This window comes from Populus euphratica, unplaced genomic scaffold (assembly GCF_000495115.2).
Source record: "Populus euphratica unplaced genomic scaffold, PopEup_1.0 scaffold176.1, whole genome shotgun sequence".
NCBI classification, from domain to species: Eukaryota; Viridiplantae; Streptophyta; class Magnoliopsida; order Malpighiales; family Salicaceae; genus Populus; species Populus euphratica.
In genome coordinates, this window is record NW_011500058.1 from 113182 (window position 1) to 129265 (window position 16084).

General features: G+C 35.9%; 3 protein-coding genes across 4 annotated transcripts; 2 read left to right on the plus strand and 1 right to left on the minus strand.

Annotated features, from left to right (window-relative positions):
- The first annotated feature begins 916 nt into the window (after positions 1 to 916).
- Positions 917 to 6199, plus strand: LOC105107930 (subtilisin-like protease SBT5.4). Its single transcript, XM_011002028.1, has 11 exons — positions 917 to 1009; positions 1247 to 1356; positions 1438 to 1535; positions 1729 to 1893; positions 2244 to 2352; positions 3713 to 4253; positions 4501 to 4598; positions 4714 to 4959; positions 5046 to 5160; positions 5272 to 5485; positions 5577 to 6199. The coding sequence occupies exons 1-11, from the start codon at positions 923 to 925 to the stop codon at positions 6119 to 6121; spliced, it is 2328 nt and encodes a 775-aa protein (XP_011000330.1). The 5' UTR covers positions 917 to 922; the 3' UTR covers positions 6122 to 6199.
- A 1995-nt stretch (positions 6200 to 8194) lies between these two features.
- Positions 8195 to 9829, plus strand: LOC105107935 (RNA-binding protein pno1-like). Its single transcript, XM_011002034.1, has 2 exons — positions 8195 to 8278; positions 8930 to 9829. The coding sequence occupies exon 2, from the start codon at positions 8947 to 8949 to the stop codon at positions 9610 to 9612; it is 666 nt and encodes a 221-aa protein (XP_011000336.1). The 5' UTR covers positions 8195 to 8278; positions 8930 to 8946; the 3' UTR covers positions 9613 to 9829.
- Positions 9830 to 10211: 382 nt separating this feature from the next.
- LOC105107936 (UBA domain-containing protein mud1-like) lies at positions 10212 to 15774 on the minus strand. 2 transcript variants are annotated; one of them, XM_011002035.1, is made up of 16 exons: positions 15412 to 15774; positions 15305 to 15337; positions 14823 to 14953; positions 14412 to 14520; positions 14041 to 14157; positions 13820 to 13885; positions 13379 to 13441; positions 13250 to 13294; positions 12931 to 12992; positions 12535 to 12628; positions 11815 to 11907; positions 11644 to 11713; positions 11424 to 11494; positions 10923 to 10980; positions 10667 to 10692; positions 10212 to 10485 (listed from the first exon to the last, which is right to left on the minus strand). In XM_011002035.1, the coding sequence occupies exons 1-16, from the start codon at positions 15475 to 15477 to the stop codon at positions 10357 to 10359; spliced, it is 1233 nt and encodes a 410-aa protein (XP_011000337.1). In that variant the 5' UTR covers positions 15478 to 15774; the 3' UTR covers positions 10212 to 10356. The 2 variants fall into 2 exon arrangements, with proteins under 2 accessions (XP_011000337.1, XP_011000338.1); XM_011002036.1 differs by lacking the exon at positions 15305 to 15337.
- Between the last annotated feature and the right edge of the window lie 310 nt (positions 15775 to 16084).

The window sequence follows — 16084 nt, forward strand, 5'->3', positions numbered from 1 at the left end:
TTCATGCATAAAAAACACAGCTTTAAAAGATGAATTACAAAGGAAGAAAATTGGATTATTGAAAAAAAAAAGGTCATTGTTAAAACCCACAATGTATTTACTCACAACACGCACACACAGTGAATTCAACTGTGGAAACCCATTCTCCTTTAATTTTAAAAACCGTATAAATTAATTCTGATCACACTACAGGAAATAAATAATTTTGCCTTTCATCACTCCAATCTTGCAGAAAAATATATTAATTGTAATCAATAATTAGTAATCCAAACCACTTGAAAATAAATAATTATTTGATAGATAATTTAGATATCAATCAGCAATAGAAGGCAGGTTATTAGCAATTCAAGTCACTTGAAAATAAATGTCATATGTGTCAAATATAATTAAGACCATATTTAGAAACGAGATTTAAATTAAATTTTTTAAAAAATTAAATAATAAATATTTTAAACTATTAATTAAGACCATATTTAGAAACGAGATTAAAATTAAATTTTTTTAAAAAAATAATAAATATTTTAAACTGTAATTATACTTTCAAATATCTTTTAAATCTCATTAACTTTAGAACACACTCTTGTCTAGATACATTCAAATGAATAAATCACCCTAAGGGAAATAAATAATTTTACCATTTTTTTTATTTATGTGGGTCAAACATAAGATATATAAAGCATATAAATAAAATAAATCCAATCAAATACAGCCATATCACAACTGTAGCAATCCTTAAAGAGAAACATAAAATCAAAATCATTCAGATTTTGGTTACAAAATGAATGTTTTCCCTTCATGTTCGTTATAATCGAATTCAAAATATTTTTTTTGCTTCTGAAACTAATCAATCAAATACAGAGTATAAAAACAGAGGAAAAGCAGAGACCCTTTACACTTCTCATTACTTATTCATTCTCAAGCAATGAGGCTTTCAATTATCAGCTCTCCATTACTTCTTTCATTCTTTATTCTCTCTCTTCTACAGCCACCTACTTTTGCCATAAAAAAGGTGAGCAACCAGTTTTGCTTCTCTCTTCTTTTTTTATCATATCATTCCTCTACCTTTGATCCTTGAAAATGGTGTGCTTCTTTTACGTCTACATGAACTTTCAATGATTTTTTGTACTCGAAATCAATATGGGTTTTGGACAAAATCCTTGAGTTTTTTATTTTCATTTTTCCTGCTAAAGTTCCATAAAGATATATAATGATCAAAGGAGTTAATATTACAATTTCTCCCACGCAGTCTTATGTAGTGTATTTGGGATCACATTCACATGGTTTGAAGCCTACTCAAGCAGATATTGACCGAGTCACAGATTCTCATTATGAATTGCTGGGATTATTCACTGAAAGGTTTATCTTTTTTCTTTATGTTTTTTTTCCCTTTTAACTGTGTCTTCAATTTGCTCATTTGTTGCAATCCTTACTTGACAGCAAAGAGAAGGCAAAGGAGAAAATCTTTTACTCTTACACTAACAGCATAAATGGTTTTGCCGCGGTCCTTGAAGAGGATGAGGCATCAGCACTTGCCAGTATGAATTTCGATTCGTACATTCTTGTATTTCATTGTTAAATAACTGATCAATCAATAGCAGAAGAGAAGACAAATCCTTCAACCCTGTTTACACTGTTTCCTCTGTTTTTCCCCATGTTTGATTGTAATATTGACAATTCAGGATACTTATCTCTGCTAATGGTTTCTTAATCTTTTGTTAATCAATGCAGAACACCCGGACGTGATATCAGTTTTCTTGAACAAAGCAAGGAAACTGCACACGACACATTCGTGGGGCTTTCTTGGATTAGAGAAAGACGGGGTGGTTCCTCCATCCTCACTTTGGAAGAAAGCAAGATACGGTGAAGATGTGATCATTGGTAACCTCGACACTGGTGAGTGCTAAATCTTTGTCGTTAGTAAGAAACTAATCTCAGTCATTTGGGTAGTTAAAATGATTGAAACCTGATCATTTGCATGAGTTTTTGTCATGGTTTATCCACTGCAAGAAAGAATCTGATGTTTTGAAATTTGAAACTTGTTAGCAGTCTTATGATCTTTTGTTCCCCTCTCTTTGGAGTTTTGGACATTTAGAATATGCAAGTGGTAGGGTCAGTAGCAAAATAAAGATCGACTATCCGTACTAGCTTTTGCACCCTTTTTGCGCCGTATAAAAATGCATGTGCTACTGCTGCTTTGCCAATTGCAATACAATGTGTTGCCGTTTTAAATGGAATTGTGCTAGGCGTTTGGCCGGAATCGAAGAGCTTTAGTGATGAGGGACTGGGTCCAGTTCCATCAAAGTGGAGAGGAATCTGTCAGAATGCAACCAAAGAAGGTGTTCCTTGCAACAGGTCCGTGTCCTCCTCCACTTGCAATGAATTTTCTGTTACAATATTTGGCGTCGTCCAGGGTAGTATTGCCTTATCAGATTAAAGTTTTCTTGCTTTTCTTTCTAAGAGTTGACATGATCCTGCTCAAGTGATTAGTTCCATCAAATCTTCATCTTCCTGTTGTCACTATTGTTAATTCAGCTTGATCATGGTTAGTACAGCAAGTTGACTTTACGTGCACTGTAGCATTATTTTATTTAGATACTCATTTCTCTATTTGTTGAAATTCTTGTTTCCAATCTATCTGATATGTTTCTGACATCTGCATTAAGATAGATATGCACATGGCCGTGTTGTCTGTCGACTCACCGAATCCACATAGGATAACTTGATTTGCTTCTTTCTTTCTTTCTTTCTTTCTTTCTACCCTGGTTATCACTCTGTTAAGTCTTCTATGACTTAGTTGCATCCTTGTTTACATGTCCTGTTTGGGTGCATGTTTTAAAAGTGCGCTTGTCTTAAAAAAAAACATCAAATTAATTTATTTATTTTTAGTGTTTTTTGGATTGATATCAAAAAAATTTAATTTTTTTTTTTTTGTATTTTCAAGAGAAAAACACCCACCCTGCAAAGCAATACTTAAATTCGCAATACCATCTAGGTGGTGGCCAAGTAGTAAGGACTTGGGATCAAGGGGTTTGCTCCCTCTGTGGTTTCAGGTTGGAGTCCTTGGTTGCTCATATGATGGCTACTGGAGGCTTACATGGTCGTTAACTTCAGGGCCCATGGGATTAGTCGTGGTGCGCGCAAGCTAGCCCGGACACCCACATTAATCTAAAAAAAAAAATACTTAAATTCGCAATACCTTATATATGACTTCACAATTGTGAATGTTGTTTGTTTATGTGGAAGAAATTGTAGGTCAAGACTTCACTTTTGCATAACATATGAGAAATTGGAAAAAGGTTCACATTTTTCAAACGGCGTATGGATTTTGACATCACTCTCGAGGACCTCAACTTTCTGTTTGCGAATTTAAGTATAGTGGGGGATAGTGCTTTGTATTGCAAGTCATTACTGCTTGTTATGTACATGGGTTCGAATTTGAGAGTTTTTATTCCTGTAAAAATGTGATTTCTGTTCTGAAGTTAAGATTGGTTTTGTATCTCAGTAAAAGTCACCGTGACACACTATGCTCTCAATCGTCTGTCAGTGCTAACTTGCAAGCACAATGTTGTCATGCTTTCGTGCATTTTTAGCGATTAGGGCTCAAATGATACTCAAGATTTTACCAGGGCCTGGCCTTGCATTCTCCCATATGGCATGCAAATCTTCACCTTTTGCCTTACTATCTTGTCTCCTATTGCTGCCAAAAAATTAGGAAGCTGATTGGAGCCAGGTACTTCAACAAGGGTTATGGTTCACTTGGTGGCCATCTCAACTCCAGCTTTCAAACTGCACGCGATATTGAGGGCCATGGAACTCATACCCTATCAACAGCAGCTGGTAATTTTGTTCCAGGAGCTAATGTCTTTGGTAATGGCAAGGGAACTGCCAAGGGCGGATCACCTCGTGCCCGTGTAGCAGCTTACAAGGTATGCTGGCCAGCTGTAGGTGTGAATGAGGGTGGATGCTATGAAGCAGACATCTTGGCTGGCTTCGATGTTGCCATAAGCGATGGCGTTGACGTGCTCTCAGTTTCCCTGGGTGGGGCCATCGATGAATACTCGGATGATGCTATTGCAATCGGTTCTTTCCATGCTTTCAAGAAGGGTATTACTGTGGTTGCCTCTGCTGGCAATTCAGGACCAGGACCAGGATCGGTATCAAATGTGGCACCTTGGCTGATAACAGTTGGTGCCAGCACACTTGATCGTGCCTTCACAATCTATGTTGCACTTGGAAACAGGAAGCACCTCAAGGTTATTTTCTTTTTCCCTCTCCATAATTCGTTTTTTACCTTCTACAAATTATAGTTTTGGAGGGTAATCAAAAGGAAACTCGAGGAGAGAGCTTCTTTGGCTAATCTCTCTGTTCTTTTAACAGTCTTTCATGATGGATTTCTTACCAGTTCAGTACTGGCTAGGATCGTTTTTCACAACATTGAATTACCTTGTAGTTTACACAAGTTGAGTTTTCTCTAACTAATCATCTTGTTCTCTTTGCTAGGGAGTAAGTCTTTCACAAAAAAGCTTGCCTGCTAGAAAATTCTATCCATTGATCAGTGGTGCACGGGCAAAGGCTTCTAATCAGTCTGAAGAAGATGCGTAAGTATCACCTCAAATCTGTGGATGCTTGAAATATTTCCATACTAAACTTATGAATCCCTAAGCTTTTTGCTATAGCATTGCCCTAAGGTGGTAATTGCATGAAATTTTGCAGCAACCTTTGCAAACCTGGAACACTTGATTCCAAAAAGGTCAAAGGGAAGATATTGGTATGTCTTCGAGGGATAAATCCAAGAGTAGAAAAGGGACATGTAGCTCTTCTTGCTGGGGCTGTTGGGATGATTTTGGCTAATGATGAAGAATCTGGCAATGGCATTCTTGCTGACGCTCATGTACTTCCTGCTGCACACATCATCTCTAAAGATGGTCAAGCTGTCTTTTCCTACCTCAATTCTACCAAGTAAGTTCATATCAACTAAACCAAGAAATATCTTTGAGCTTGACAAATCCGATATTTTAGCGGGATCGTATCTGCATGTAAACCAGGGACCCTTGGGCATATATCACCAATGTAAGGACAGAATTGGGAACAAAGCCAGCTCCATTTATGGCTTCTTTCTCATCTAGGGGGCCTAATATCCTTGAAGAATCAATCCTCAAGGTTTGTTTTAGTAGTTCTTCATTGTTATTTTTCTCGGTCAATCTGTCTGTGCTATTGTTGGCCTTGCATTATACAGTGATGAATGAACATGACTTGGTCTATCCATTTCAGCCTGATATCACTGCTCCCGGTGTCAGTGTAATTGCTGCTTTCACTCTAGCAACAGGACCAACTGATACAGCTTACGATAAGCGTAGGATTCCCTTCAACACTGAATCTGGCACTTCAATGTCATGCCCTCATGTTTCTGGAATTGTTGGCCTTCTAAAATCACTCCATCCAGATTGGAGTCCCGCTGCTATCAGATCGGCTATCATGACAACTGGTAAAGAACAGTTTTCCTTCTCTATTTCTTTAGAGCTATAAAATACGTTTTGGACATTGATCATTGTCTTACTAATTGATTTCATCCACAGCAACAACAAGAGATAACAATGGGGATCCAATATTGGATTCGTCCAACACCAGGGCAACTCCATTTGCATACGGTGCAGGACATGTGCAGCCAAACCGTGCATCAGATCCTGGTCTAGTTTATGATCTCACTGTTAATGATTTCTTGAATTATTTATGCAGCCGAGGCTATACTGCAAAAGACCTGAAATTATTCACAGATAAGCCATACACTTGTCCAAAGTCATTCAGTTTGACAGACTTCAACTATCCTTCAATCTCAGCAATTAATCTTAATGACACCATAACAGTTAGTCGAAGAGTTAAAAATGTTGGCTCTCCTGGCAAATACTATATCCATGTCAGGGAACCAACCGGAGTGTTAGTTTCGGTAACGCCTACCACCTTGGATTTTAAGAAACTAGGTGAGGAGAAGACATTTAAGGTTACATTCAAACTTGCCCCAAAATGGAAGCTTAAAGATTATACATTTGGGATATTGACATGGTCCGACGGTAAGCACTTCGTCAGGAGTCCTCTGGTGGTGAGGCCTTACTGGAGTCATTGAAACAGCGGGTCCATTCAAGCTGATTTCTGTTCAGAGCCCCTATTTTCTGTGTAGAAACCTGATAGATCAATTCTTTGGATAATGATGCTTATTTTTTTCCCTGAAAGAAAAGATGTCTCAATGAAATCACATTTCTACTTCCTAATAGCAAGAGTTTATACTCAAACAAGATCTTTCACTCTTTTTTTTTTTTTTTTTTTTTTTTTGCTCTTCACAAAATCAAAAACCAAGATGCTTGATGCCTCACCCTATGTGAGGTTACACTAGAATATTCATAAACCCTTATCATGAAAGAATGCATATCAAAGGAAACAATTGCAATGAATTCATAATGTCACAAAGTATGGTTGGGACCTTTTCCTAGCTCATCTTCTAAGAATTCAGCACCAGCATTTCTCAAACTCTACTTGAATCCAAAATATTGAAACCTTAGGCTTAGCCTATGATCATGACCAAAACCCCACCTTTCTTAGCACCTGACCTAAAAGAATCGCATTCTAAGTTTATAACCAAAAAAAACTTCAAACATTTTCTCTTCTTTAGCTTTTAGATAACATACCAATTCCTTTCTTTATCTAGTTATTCTATGTATCTGGAAACTGTCAGCTTTGTGTTTGTTGTTCGTTGGTTTTGATTGTTAAGATCATAACTAATTTAAACCTGAAAAAGATGGATAAAATGTTGAGAATTTAAAATTTGGCGCTTGAATCACTCTCTTTCCATCAAAGGTAAGAATTCTCCAAAAAAATAGGAGTACAAATTGATTGACCTCTAAAAATAGTAAAAAGAAAACAGAGCTTAAGAACAGGGGAAAAGCAGAGCATATTGAAATGAAGTACTGCTGGTGGAGTTGATGGTTTTTCTTTCATGCAGTCTTATATAGTTTACAAGGTGAGAGTCTCTCACAATAAGATGTTCAAAAATTGACAAGATTCACACTTTGGTCTGCTAGGATCACTCTTGGACAGGTTTGCATTGTCGAAAAGTTATGGAAATTCTCTGGTTTGAACCACACCTTATTCATTACTGCTATATTTCTTATGCAGAAAAGCGCTGGTCGAGGATCCAATGATTTACACTAGAAGTTTCAATGGCTTTGCTGCATTCCTCAGTGAAGCTCAAATGGAAGCCTTGAAAGGCAAGGATCACCATGTTTTATCATTTCTCTTTATTTCCAATTCTCTGTTTTCCCGTGTTTCATACTTCCCTGCTCTCGAATCACTTCAGAAGGAGGCAAACTTCAGTGAAAATACAATCCTTTCATTAAAGGGAGCAAGTGTTGCAACTAAAACTTGTAGTGACGACGTCAAATCCGCTTCACAGATCACACGATGGAGGATAACTCAACCAAGGTCACTCTTGACTGAGAGATTGAGCACATGAAACATGCATTTTTCATCTTCGTTCTTCAACTTCTTCGTTCCTTTTTCTTCAATCATCGTCATCCTGCAAGCTTGCCATAGGAAATTTGTGGCCAAAATGCTACTTGCTAAAGCATAAGAAGTAACTAAGTCTAGTATACAAATATTAGAATTTATAAATGCAAAACATCTATGTTGTTTTGACATTGTCTTTTTTTATCTTATTTTGTTTTAAAATGTAAAAAATGAAAAAATATTAAAAATTTTAAGGAAAATGTGTTCTCGACAGACATGATTAAATTTATAATCCTGCCCCACTAACACCCATTAGGCAGCATAGAGGAAAGAATCAGCAATTCGAAAACTTTGTTGTAAAAAATAGACTATTCATATCCAACTTAAAAGGTCTTACCTTTCATAATCTAATTTAATTTAATTTAAACTTTAATATTTAAAAAAAACCAACAAATTTTTTTAATCATCAAACTAATTCTTCGCTTCAACATGAATATATTTAATAATATTAACGAAACTAATAAAAAAATCCGATTCAATACGAATTTTAATACACAATATTACTACAATTTGGTCCAAATTAAAAATTAGTTTGGACCTATAAGTTAGGCCTAAATTAGGTCCAAGCCCACTTAGGAAAAAAACAATGCCGGTTGTTTTATTAGCAAACAAACCAGTGAGCTCTTGACACGTGGTGAAGGTCTTTTCAACACACAAAAACCTTAATCTTGAACCCCTGGAGAAAGTTTCAAGCTTTGCAGCCACAAACAGAGGGAAAAAGGTTAACTCTCTTCTTCTAGGTTTTCCGTGCTGTTTTTTATATGGGATTTTCTTTTTAAGAACAACTGAGGAGTTTGGATTTTTCTTATTCTTTTTATCAGTATGGTTAATGGGAAATATCTGAACTTTCTATAGAATTGGAAGGTTTGTTCGTCTGGTGTGATATCTTAAATGTGTTTTTGAGGTTTTTTATGTTCATTGTTTCTATTCTTCTTGTTGAGGATTGTTTATGTTTCTTTACCAGTCAGTCTGGTTGATGGGAAAAGTCTAAAATTTCTATGGAAAGATGAAAACTTTATTTGAGGGGTTTGTTTGTCGGATTCCTATCTTAGATTTTTTAGGTTTTTTCTGTTAATTGGTTCTATTTTTATTTTATTTTATTTTTCTTGTGGTATAAATGAAAATTTGAGTATTGTTATCTGATTTAATGGTTAATACTAGTATATCCCTTGTGTATTGTTTCTGTTTCTTCAAGATACTGTCTGAACTTGTTTTGTATCTAATACCTCAAGTTTTGATCTTCTGTGAATTCAATGTTTTTTTCCATGTGAATGTTACAAATTGTGGTGTTAAAGCAAATTGAATGATTTTGTTTATGCTAATTGACTTTGTTTTCAAAAATCAAACTTTTATGTATTTTATTTTGAAGCAGGATTAGGTGCAGTCAGAATGCAGTCCAGCAAAGCCCCTGCATCAATGGAAGTTGAAACCAGTGAACATAAGTCTCAGGGAGCTTTGCCAGCAAAGCCAAAGTTTAAGCCTTTGAAGGCTCATGAGATGTCTGATGGTCGAGTTCAGTTTAGAAAAGTCTCGGTTCCACCACATCGGTATTCACCTCTGAAGAAAGCATGGATGGAAATCTACACTCCAATATATGAGCAAATGAAGATTGATGTCCGTATGAACCTCAAAGCTAGGAAGGTTGAGTTGAAAACTAGATCAGACACGCCCGATGTCAGTAACCTGCAAAAGTGTGCTGATTTCGTGCATGCTTTTATGCTAGGTTTTGATGTGATAGATGCTATTGCTCTTTTGCGTTTGGACGAGCTATATGTTGAATCTTTTGAAATAAAAGATGTTAAAACTCTTCGAGGTGAGCATTTGTCTCGGGCCATTGGGAGACTGTCTGGTAAAGGTGGCAAAACAAAGTTTGCCATTGAGAACGCTACCAAGACAAGGATTGTGATTGCTGACACCAAGATTCACATATTAGGATCTTTTCAAAATATCAAAGTTGCAAGGGATTCTCTTTGCAGCCTCATCTTAGGGTCCCCTGCTGGAAAGGTATACTCAAAACTTAGACAAGTTACAGCTAGATTGGCTGAGAGATTCTGATCATTTTTGTTTGTGTTGCTTGGCGAATTGAGATTACATGTTATTTTTGTAATGCTGAGTGCCAGAGTGTAATTTGGCATGAAATTTTCCTGTGGAGATGCTGCATCGGTTGTCAAAAAACATTCACAATAAAGGAATTAATTTCACACTTGTACTTGCTAATGGATTTAACTTGTACGCCTTGCTGGTTTGCAAATGAATTTTTTGACCTTATGCATATGACAATGGATTATTTGCTTACTGTTGGCATAACGCGCTGTTCAATTTAAGCAGCTTCATGGTGCGTACTGCTCCATGCTCATATGGCATCTCTTAAAAACATAAATCACCAATTATTGATGCCTTGTTACCCTGGTGTTCGTTGATCAGCAATTTTGCTCCTACTTGGAATAACTTGAGAAATTGAATTCAGACAACTGCATGGTAGCTTACGTGTATCTAATAGAGAGCCATGTTGTCAACTGAAGGCATCATGGCCATGTTAATAGTGAGCATGCATGATAGTGAATTATTGTTTCAATAGTAGGTAATTGGTTGTGAAACGTGGAAACGGCAAAACTCAATGCAAATCACTCGACTCCTGTTGTTTTTGATAAGCCAATCGCAGGGTTGTTTGAGGGTTTAAGATTGTTGTTCGAATGAATGAGTTTGGCACAAAGTTTCTTCAATTTGTAAAGTCAATGGATAACTAAAATGAATATTGTTCCCATGAATAATATTGTTGAAAGAATGAATAATTGTTATTCAGCCGCCAAAAAGAAACCCAGCAGCCTGTTCTTCATTTCCATCAAATAATTTAAGAGCTTGTGTAACTGCCTCTCTTCCAAACCCCAGCTCAACAAGCTTTGCAACTTTGGCTTCAAAGTCAGGTCCCTGGCAGCAAATATGTGAGAAAACTATTATTGACATTCAAATTGGCTGATAGAGTGAATATGTTACGATTGATGAAGTGAAATGTTTAACAAAATGCGGGATCAACTTGAGAATATTGAAGGAAACCAACTGTTGAAGCAAAGCTTAGACTAAATTTTCCACGGGAAGAAAAAAGATATACCTGTGTCACACTGCTGCGTGCGCCCCCTGTGGAACACAACAGGAAGAAAGAAAAGATTTAGACACCATCTGGAAATCAAATTTGTGGACCACCTTGGTATTTTAAAACAAGATCTATAATGATTAAAACACAGCTATTTACAATGGCATAATTTATGAACCAACATCTACCTAGATTACATATGATCGAACCAGTATGTTGAAAATAAAAGCAGAATGCTAGACAATATTTATTATATATCATATCACAAACTAACCAGACGATTGACCCACGGCCAGTGGATCATTCTTCTTCTCCACTTTTCCTGATGTCACCTGAAAACATCAAGAGGATCAATGCCAAAACTTTAGCTTTCACATTAGCAGCAACTATCAGCATCAATTCATAAAATCATATGTTTTATGTTTGAGATGACCAAATAATTTTCCAAGGCTTTTTCTTCTGTAAAGCTCCAAGACATTGCTTGAAAAACAGGAATGCAATGTTAACTCTTTAAGTGTTTCTCTTCTGTAAAGCCCACATAGCAAAATACAACAATACGTTAAAGAACTTCAGTTAACTATAACAACAATATCCTTAGATACATGTATAGTGTCCCCATTTCAGAAACTGTCCAAAATTGAAGTACACAAGAGGCTCAAACAGTAGGGGATTTCTTTAGTGTTTGAAAACAGTTCATAAAATCACAGATTAAGTAGCACATACCATTAACAAGGATCTGTTTCAGTACTAACGTATAACTGAAGATAAGACTTACTGGGTTTCCTGAGCTGGATGCTTCTTTTGAATACCTCTCTTCATCAAGAAAACGAGGTGGAATGTCCTTTTCTAAAACAACAACACTTTAATTTATCGAATGAAAAAAGAATTGACCATGACTTGAATGCTTACCCAGATTACCAAAAGAAATCAAGCATATCAAAGAAATACAGTCATCATTACAAATAACAAGCAAACGCAGAAGATGGAAGATCAACCTTGTAAAAATGGGACAGAAACTTCACCACCACCCACTCTCAGAACATTCTCCTTTAGATCAATAATACACTGCATCAACAGGCTAAAATTAAAACAAATTCATCCAGACAAACTTTCAACAGTGAAAGGTCCAAATAGCCATCAAATAGAAGAGAAAGTGCTGGTGCTACCTGGTGCTTGCGAAGCATATCAAGCCCAAAGAGGAATTCCATATTAGGAGAATCCAGTACCATGAAGGAACAAGGATAAAATATATTCCCAATCTAGATGAACAAACAGACAAAAACAAAGAAATTAGCGTCAGCTTTAAGCACATTGTGTTGAGAGTAACAGCAACAACAGCAAACAAAAGAAAGTACAAGAAACATTCTTCGGACAAACAGGGGCACAAGACATGGTGATATAAAGAAAAATGGGAGTGTAAAGAGATTAAAAAGAAGAAGAAAAACGCTTCATGCATATCAAAGCATGCATGCTTAATAATCTAGAACAATTTTGAAGACAGCACAATTTTTTGTAGAAAACTAATGGAGATATGCATGGAGACAGAAGTGACAGAGGTCAATTACTGAAATCAAAATGAAAATCCCAAAGAAGTGAGGATAGGGGGTGCAAACTGGTCAAGTAACCATATATATACAAGCAGCCAGTATTAGATTAGGAATTGATAAATAGCTCTGTCTCACTCATTCTCTTAGAAAATGATAAAGGACATTTGTTTTGCCTGTGCAAGACAAGTGTTGAAACACCCATATACAGAGGCAAGTGCCTGAGCAAATACATATACATTCAAGCAAGCATGTAGCAACACTAATGGCACTAAGTAAAAATTGCATGTATGACCACACAACATGAGACTTTAACCAAGAAATGTTTCCCCAGTGATGTACCTTGATTGGAGCTACATGAATACGACCCAATATCTCTGATTGTCCAACTCCATGGGCAATGCCTTTATAGCGTTGATCTAGAAGTCTTAACATTCTGAATAGACAAGCCAACGACAAAACAGGTTGTTCTCCATGTTAATATCTAGCAAACATATGAACTGTAACATCAACATCACTAAAGAGAAAGTACTGCAAGGAAGCATTAAATTAACATATGTCAATGCTAATTAGAGAGAAATGCAAGCACTAGAAACCAACTTTGTTATAAGAGATAAGTTGAAAAGAACCAACTTTAAGGACTTGGGTAGGCCTATATCTCATGCTTATAGATCAAACAATATAACCTCAAGAGTTGACCAATAGTAAAATGAACAGATGCACAAGAATAGCACATACCCACATCGCTCAGCACAGCTTTTTGATATTATTGTGGACTGAGCACCACTATCAACGAATGCCTGAAACAAAAAGAAAAATTGGTATGTCTAAAAGTTTTGATTGAGCATAATCACATCAGCTCAATGCTGGCAAGAGAAAACTGATCAAACTGTGCAGAAAATTTTGGTGATGGTCCTAGTCCCATGATGTGAGCTGTTTCGGGGAACAAATGAAAATAACAAGAGAAACAAACCAAAATCATGATTACACTGAAAGAATACCTGGACCGTATATCAAACAGCATGTATTCAAAGATATTACAAAAGACTGTCTCTACCTTTAAAGGGACACCATTAACTTCCATATCAACGTACAGCATAATCTGAAAGTTGAAAAATGAAAATTGAAATTTAAAACCAATAATCAAATTTTGATTGTAGAACACAAGGTTGAAAAGCACATGTACCACTCTGGCAAAAGCTTCAGGGTTGTATTCCAAGGCCGCTGCCCAGTTCTCATCGATTCCTTTCTGCATTTGTAGTTAGCAGGAATGGAAAACATCAAAAAAGACACAAAGAAAAAGGCATCTGGGAAAAAATCGCATGCCCGTGATAATATTGGTAGTGAAAGCCTTTGAGTGGAAACTAGATACAAAAACCTATATTTATTTATAACAACCCTAAAAGAGAATTATCCTCACAGAAATGAAAGCGGCAGACACTCATCATGTTCTTGCATACCATTAAAAAAATAAAAAAGAAATGAAAAGGATAAACCTCATTCTTGACTTCTTATTAGTTGCACAATCACTGTTGCCAGTAAAATACAAAAGGATACAGATGTCCAAAAACATTTAACAGGTCGCTGCCTAATAATCTTTACAATTAAGGAATTAAATTATACTCACCTGACGAATGGCAGCTTCGATTTTCTTCTGTGCCTCTACATCAAAGGGATCTGCTTCAAGGAGGGCCTACCAGACAGAATATAGGTAAATTAGCTCCTTCAGCCAACATTACAATCAAATTGCAATTGAAAGAACAATATTACATATGGAATGTTCTTAAGATTAAAGGGCATGATACAACAGATAAGGTTGTTAACCATCAGTAAAAGCTAAGTACTCACAAACTCCTCTTCTTGCTGACGACGTAATTCAGATCTTTGACAATGGCGTTGCCTTAAAAGGTCCTGGAGTTTGTTGAGATCATTTCCAAGAATAACTTGGGCTAGTTCAGGATCAGCCTGTTGAGTTCAATATAAAATCATAGCATCAGACAACACACTTATCCCACTATAGTAAAAAAAAAAGGATTAGGAAACATGCAATGGACACTATGGACAAAAAAACAGTGAAACTTCTTTCAACAGAGAACAAACTTATCAGACTGCAGGACTTTTCTCATCTGAACTAAAACATAAAAATCAGAACAAAACTGCACAAGTCTCCTGATTTTGAAGGGTGAGGGAAAAACTGAAAAAAAAATCATCCATCTTACCTGAAATAGTTGAGCCATTGTATTAGAATCATTTCGAAGTTGCTGCTGGAAAGCTCCAGGGTTCACAGCAGATCCATCAGGATTTAAGCCCAAATTATTGGAGGGGGCACTGAAACAAATTTGCATTTTTTATTGTTTTGCATGAAAGTCTCAATCCCGAAACAATTTGCACAAATATACTGATGTTAGGATCACCAATGCCCTTATTGAACAAATGGATGCATAACCAAGATATCAAACTACAGAAACTAACCAGCATTTCAAATTATTTTATTCACAAAAGCAGTCCATCTAAAAGTCACCAAACAACAAAAAAAACTAACTACTAATCCAAATTCAAGAAAAACAAGACAGGTCAATCTGAACGAGCAAATTAAAAGGTAAAATAATCAGAGATAAAACTGCATATACCTAAGAGCAGCAGCATTAGAGACCATCATGAACAAATCCTCATCCTTAACGCCTAATGCACTCAATTTCTCATTATTTCTCATCTCCCTCCCATTATATAGCAGCTGCTGCTGCTGGAGAGGCACCTGTGTCTACCCTCACACCAAAAACAAAACAAAATCAATACTTCATAAGCAATCCCAAATTTGCACAATTATCACACTTCAATTAAGACTATACAATTCTTAGTCCTGCGTAGAACTTGGGTGAATTGGATTCTAAAAAGGAAAAGATCGAAACTTTGAGCGCTCTAATAAATAATAACAATGACGATACAGAATTTTTCAATAATTACACTTCACAAAAGGAACATACAACAATAAATGAACTCATTATGAACTACTTTGAATTGGGTTTTTCAAAACATTAAAAAAGACAATAAAAAAATTCCATTGACCCAATTTCACTAACAATTCAAATAAGACAAAAAAGCGATCTTTCACCTCAACTTCAAGTAAAGCTTTCACATTCTCAACCTGCAATCAAAATTACACCACTAAATAGCTGTAATGAAAGAAAAAACAAATGGGGTTTAAAGATCAATAGTTACAGATTCATGAGGATCAACTTCAAGAGATATGATCTGTTCATCTGCTGTCATTACAGTAATTCTCATCTTTCTAGTTGTTTTTCTTTAAAAAGATAGGATTGGATCACTTTGGGTTTTTGAGGTTTGTGTCTTGCTTATATTGGAGTGAGTGTTTGTATATAAAGTTGTAAGGAATATTTTGTATCTTGGACGAGAAGGTGGGTTTTTGTTGACCAGAGTTGAGCTGGGTTTTTGGATAACGTTGGAGACTTTCCAGCTTTCGGCTTTCTAATTTTCGGTTTAATCATGCCTTGCTTTGCTTGTGACCTGTCAGAGAAGTTGGTTTTTACTGCCAAATACCTCCCTAAGATACTGGGTAATATCTGGTTACTACTATGATATGTAAGAGAAGGTGGAGATCGTGTCTTCTTCTTATATTTTTTTATTTTAAAAGTAGAAAAAATTATTTAAAATTATTTTTATGATATATCTCTATTTCATTTCTCTAATTAAATATGTTTTTGTATTTCTATATTTGTATCTTCTATCTTAACCAAACACCACCTTAATGATGTTTTGGATAAACCTTAATTTAGTCATTAGCTTATATGCTCATTTTGATTGAGGGGAAATGGGGAGCTAAATGATAAAATTTAGTATAGGCTTGATTTGGCTTCCAGGATTTTTACTTTCT

Excerpts from the sequence above, each read along its gene's own strand:
- LOC105107930 (XM_011002028.1), top strand. The coding sequence starts at position 923 with ATGAGGCTTTCAATTATCAGCTCTCCATTACTTCTTTCATTCTTTATT. Across the intron at positions 1,536-1,728 it reads TGAGGCATCAGCACTTGCCA|AACACCCGGACGTGATATCA; the intron begins GTATGAATTTCG and ends TAATCAATGCAG. Across the intron at positions 4,960-5,045 it reads TCCTACCTCAATTCTACCAA|GGACCCTTGGGCATATATCA; the intron begins GTAAGTTCATAT and ends CATGTAAACCAG.
- LOC105107935 (XM_011002034.1), top strand. The coding sequence starts at position 8,947 with ATGCAGTCCAGCAAAGCCCCTGCATCAATGGAAGTTGAAACCAGTGAA.
- LOC105107936 (XM_011002035.1), bottom strand. The coding sequence starts at position 15,477 with ATGAGAATTACTGTAATGACAGCAGATGAACAGATCATATCTCTTGAA. Across the intron at positions 13,295-13,378 it reads CTGAAGCTTTTGCCAGAGTG|ATTATGCTGTACGTTGATAT; the intron begins GTACATGTGCTT and ends TTCAACTTTCAG. Across the intron at positions 10,486-10,666 it reads CACGCAGCAGTGTGACACAG|GGACCTGACTTTGAAGCCAA; the intron begins GTATATCTTTTT and ends ATTTGCTGCCAG.